Source organism: Penaeus japonicus, unplaced genomic scaffold (genome assembly GCF_977035675.1).
Source record: "Penaeus japonicus unplaced genomic scaffold, GWHDUDI00000001_assembly GWHDUDI00000035, whole genome shotgun sequence".
NCBI classification, from domain to species: Eukaryota; Metazoa; Arthropoda; class Malacostraca; order Decapoda; family Penaeidae; genus Penaeus; species Penaeus japonicus.
Window position 1 is genome coordinate 28,352,418 of NW_028234437.1, and position 5,000 is coordinate 28,357,417.

General features: G+C 42.1%; 1 protein-coding gene and 1 pseudogene across 2 annotated transcripts in view; both read left to right on the top strand.

Annotated features, from left to right (window-relative positions):
* The window catches only part of LOC122268149 (uncharacterized), a 1,753-nt gene extending 958 nt beyond the window's left edge, over positions 1–795 (top strand). The window contains exon 4 of the mRNA XM_086531168.1: positions 1–795. This exon is cut by the window's left edge and continues 54 nt beyond it. Within this exon, the coding sequence (XP_086387294.1) occupies positions 1–711 (711 nt within the window). The 3' untranslated portion in view covers positions 712–795.
* Positions 796–2,436: 1,641 nt separating this feature from the next.
* Positions 2,437–4,081, top strand: LOC147467612 (uncharacterized; annotated as a pseudogene). The gene is made up of 2 exons (XR_015190491.1): positions 2,437–2,565; positions 2,700–4,081. The product of XR_015190491.1 is annotated as an uncharacterized LOC147467612 (transcript).
* Positions 4,082–5,000: the final 919 nt, after the last annotated feature.

Sequence of the window (5,000 nt, forward strand, 5' to 3'; positions counted from 1 at the left end):
CTGTGCGAGTCTCGGCCTGATGGCTTTCAGTGTGCAAACTGCAAGACTCTGTTGGTGTGCGTCAAGGGACAAGCCTTCACTCGCCACTGCAGGGAAGATCACTTCTGTTCAGAAAGGAACCAGTTCGGAGGCGCCGTTTGCTACCCCGGGGAACCTGTGGCCTGCACCTGTGTGAAGGCCAATACCTTCCGGAAGGACCTGTATGATCCCCAGGAATTCTTCGCTTGCAGTGACGTCGGTGCCAAGCCAAAGGCTTACAAGTGCCCGGATGGGATGACCTTCGATGAATCGAGTAAACTGTGTCGGAACATAGGTGGCTTCCCAAGCTGCACAGCTCCTGGAAGCTTCGTCAACCCAAGCAATTGCAGCGAATATTACTCGTGCATCGCCGTGAAACATGGCTGGCTGCAGTCGTCGTTCAAGTGCAGCGCTGGCACCTTCTTCAATGACGTCACCGAGATGTGTGAGGACCCTTGTAAGTACCAGTTCGTGTGCCAGCAGGAGGGCCGTTACCCTGACCCTCTGATGAAGGGAAGTTACTTCGAGTGCTACTTGTTGGGTGGTGTGCTGAAGCAGATGCGTTATCGGTGTCCTGGGGGTTACATGTGGAAGGTCGATTTCCCAGGCGCAGGGAAGTGCGTGGAGGATCCTGGATACGAAGATTCTGGTTACCCCTTCCATCAGTGCACCATCCCTGATGACCTGTGTTGAAAGGGGTCGAGGCCCTCAAGTGGACGGCATATCAGTTTGTAATATATATTTTTAATATTTAGTTATAAATATATATCTTTTAAAGGTGTGTTATTCTTGCCCTAAGTCCAAAACAAATCACTTCAATAATATCGATGCGTAAGATTCATTGATCAATACAATGATTCTGTAAAGCGATGGCATCGATACTTTACATAGGCTACAAACTAAAATTGTTTCTATTTAAAGCTTGTTTTCTCCCAGGCTTTCAATGCTAGAAGTTTAACCTTTTTTTTTTTTTGCTGAGTATGCCTGTTGCCAGGCTCACCATTTGTAAATACTGCCATTGGATACGGTTGGTTCCATGTACCGTATCCCTACACAGCCTATTTTGAAGGATTTACAGTTCCTGGTTATATCTGGCTTGCTCACGACCATTATGCAATGCAAGGTTGATGGTAACGGGACTATATTGCCGAATTTGGAAACCTTACGGGAGATGGTATTTTGATATGCTAGAAATGCATAAAAACTCTCCAGGACGCTGCCTTGCCGACATTAATACTTGATTATATTTAATCTTGACTGATATTGACATTAGAATAAGCGAGACGGGTACTAAAAGTAAGGTGAAGTCCTGCGTATTAGGTTAACTGGATGAAAAAAAGTTGGTCAAACACATTGGCGGATTAGGTCACAAGAGAACTACCATATTATACAGGAGGGCTTTAATAATCGGCTATGGTCATCACTACAAGAGGGGAATCTTGTCTCGTATCTGCACCCAAAAAAAAAAGATAATTTCTTTCCCACTTCGTAAAGAAACCTTTTCAAAATGGTAATGCGTAAATTCTAAATGAGTGGGGAAAATCTTGACTGGTGATATTAATGTATAATCGTAGAATTAAGAACCATTTTAAATCTGTAAACTTTGATCTCGTGGTTAGCACTCTTCTAAAGCCACGTCCACACGGTCGAACAGTGCCTGGCTGGGCAAAGTCTGCAGACTATGCCCGCGGAGGTGTCCACACAGCTGTCTGTGGTGGTTGGAGGGCAGTTGCTTGCTTGCTTGTTGGATTTATTGGCTATCAATAGGGCTGTGACATTATGCTTTTGGCATAAAGCATATTCTTTTAGCATATTTCATTTTAAAGAATATGCTTTTCATAGGCCATTTTAAAAGAATATGCTTTTTATAAAAAAAATGTTTTATGTAAACTCTATTCTTTTTACTAAAAATCTATGCTTTTATACGCCAGATGAGAAAATTCAGTGTGTTTTGTTCACAAAATCATTCAAGGATGCGGCTATAATAGAAATATAGAATACCACTACTACACTATTTTATTTACGCCTTAAAACTGCATGATAAAACGAGGGAAGAGGGAAGATAAACGAGGAGGGGGAGGAAGGGAGGGAAATATGGAGAGGGGGTAGGAAGAGGAGGAGGGTACGAACAAGGGGATGAACTATGTGGTTGGAGCTTGATTACGTCACAGGTATTATGTCACCAATTTATGTTCGTTTCTTTGGGAGAGACGTTTAACTTTCTCCTTTTTATAGGGAGAAGTGGCATTATTATGTACTGTTGATGATTCACAACACATTGGGATATTACGGGAGGGTGTGAAATACCCTGTGGCAAAGTTTCATAATGATATGAGAGTTTGTTGCAGTTCTTTCAGAAAAACATGTCCTCAAGCTCTCTGAAACGCTTATTAGCTAAGTGTTGTCGTTTCAGCACACTAACTCTCACCACATAAGAACAGAATGCCGAAGGTGGAGAGACCGCAACTGCGCACAAGATTGCTCACGGAGTACGGAGATTTTACAGAAATTGATGGAGAACTGCAATGCAAATTTTGTGCTACAAAGGTCAGTGAAGTCTATGGGTTAAAATGTTTATATGTTTTAATCCATGATATAGCTTTTTTTTTGCAAAATATTTTCGCACAATATTTCAAATACGAATATACCATGGGCATTGAAAAATGTTCTCATTTATTTAGGTTCCCAATTTGAAGAAATCTTTAATCGTGCAACATCTGAAGACTAAAAGACACAGAGAATAAACAAAGATCGCAGCAAGACGAGGCAGTACAGGAAGAAGGCTTAGAAGATGAAGAAACTGTTGAACAGCAACTTCCACCTGCGCAAAAGAATTTTAATAGAGATCTCTGCAAAGCTTTAATATCTTCTAACATACCTTTAAATAAGGTAAATTCAACACCGTTCTCATCCTTTCTTCTCAAATATACTGCATACACTGTTCCAGACCAGAGTACTCTTAGGAAATACCATGTGCAAGATCTGTATAAGGAAACTTTGAGTGATCTTCGACATAAAGTCGATGCAAAAAAACTGTGGGTGTCGTTAGACGAAACGTCAGACGTGGAGCAGAGGTATGTTGCGTGCTGTGTGTTTGGGATACTGGGAGAAGAGGAGGAACGGCTTAAATGTTATTTAGGCAACGTAGCTGAGCTGAAATCTGTAAATCACTCGACCATAGCAGCCTTCTTCAATGATTCTCTACATGTACTGTGGCCTCAACAAATTCTTTATGAAAACGTGTTAATTGCTACAACAGATGCAGCACCATATATGTGCAAGGCTATGCGGGGATTGCAAGTTATGTATCCAAAAATGATACATGTAACATGTCTCGCTCATGGTTTACATCGGGTTGCAGAAATGGTCAGATCTAACTACCCTGAGGTTAATCGTTTGATATCTGCAGCCAAAAGTGTGTTTCTTAAAGCACCACGACGAGTAGAGAAATTTAAGGAACTTTCACCTGGCGTCTCCCTCCCACCTTCGCCTGTTGTTACCAGATGGGGAACTGAGTTGGAAGCAGCGCAGTATTATTCAAATCATCTGGAAGAGGTCAATAAGGCAATTATGAGTTTTGACGAAACTGAGGCCCAGAGCATTGCTGAGTGTAGAGAGCTCCTAAATAATGTTGAAGTGAAAGTAAGCTTGGCGTTCATTGCTAACCAATTTTCTGTATTAGCCTCTACAATTGAAAAGCTTGAAACACGAGGGCTATCTTTGAAATCAGCTGTTGGTTACATCACGGAGGTTAAAGAGAAGCTTGAAAACATGTATGATACAACCTATTTTGATAAGTTCACGTCAGTATTGGCTAAGAATAAAGGATTTGCAACTGTTAAAAAAATTAGCTCTCTTATCTGGGAAATTGAAGAAAACAAATGACGATTACATCAACCAATACTCCAGCTTTGAATTAACTGCATTTCAATTTGCTCCTGTCGTTACCTGTGATGTGGAAAGAATGTTTTCTGTCTACAAAACTGTTTTAGCCGACAATAGACGTAGTTTTCATTTTGAAAATTTGAAACATCACTTAATCATCAAATGTAATGAACCCTAATTATGCCTTCGTGCCCGACGGGCACTGCTCGACCGTGTGGACGTGGCTTTGAGGTGGTGCCCGGTAGCTGGAGCTTCGACCCTCGGTCGTGTGGACGATATTCACGGGCGGGCCCGGCAGAATTTGCCCGCTCGAGTGGACGTGGCTTTAGAGTTAGATTAGCACATGGTAGTGCTGAAAAAGTCAGAAGGGGGTGAAAAAATAGCAATACAATGGGCCTCTAATAGTTGTATTCATGTTCCAGTGTACGTCTAACTTGTATTGTCGAAATTTATATGGTGTGCAAGGCAAGAATCGAGAATTTCAGGGTGAACATGTGGCAGTCTAAAGCCGCGTCCACACGAGCGGGCCTGATCGGTGGGCAGCGTGGTTGGTGGGCAAATTCTGCCGGGCCGCCCGTGAATATCGTCCACACGACCGAGGCTCGAAGCTCCAGCTACCGCGCACCACCTTAGTGATTTCGCTCGACGGGCACTCGGGCAATTTGATCGTTTGCCCGTCAAATGTGCCCGTTAAGGCATGCCAATCAGGTACGCCGATCAGGCCGCGGGTTAAGAGTTCTGCCAAGACCTTTTTAGAAGCCAACATAAAATGAGAAACTTCATAATTAATCTAGATTTTAATCTCCATTAGAAAAATGTCATCTACCATGACATCAAGATTTTTTTATATTTCATCTTCCACACATACAACTTCTTGTGCACAAGCATAAGCCTTTCCCTTTGCATTAAGGCAGGTTTTTGGGCATTTATTTTAACCTATCGCATTAGATGCCGCATTTTTATGCCAGATTGTATAACCAAATGTCAATTTTAACTTTTTTTTACATCCCATCTGTTGGGATTTAGATTAAAAAAAAAAAATCACATGCTAGATCTGACGCATCAGCTTGGTTGTTAGCTGCTCCCTTTTAGGTTGC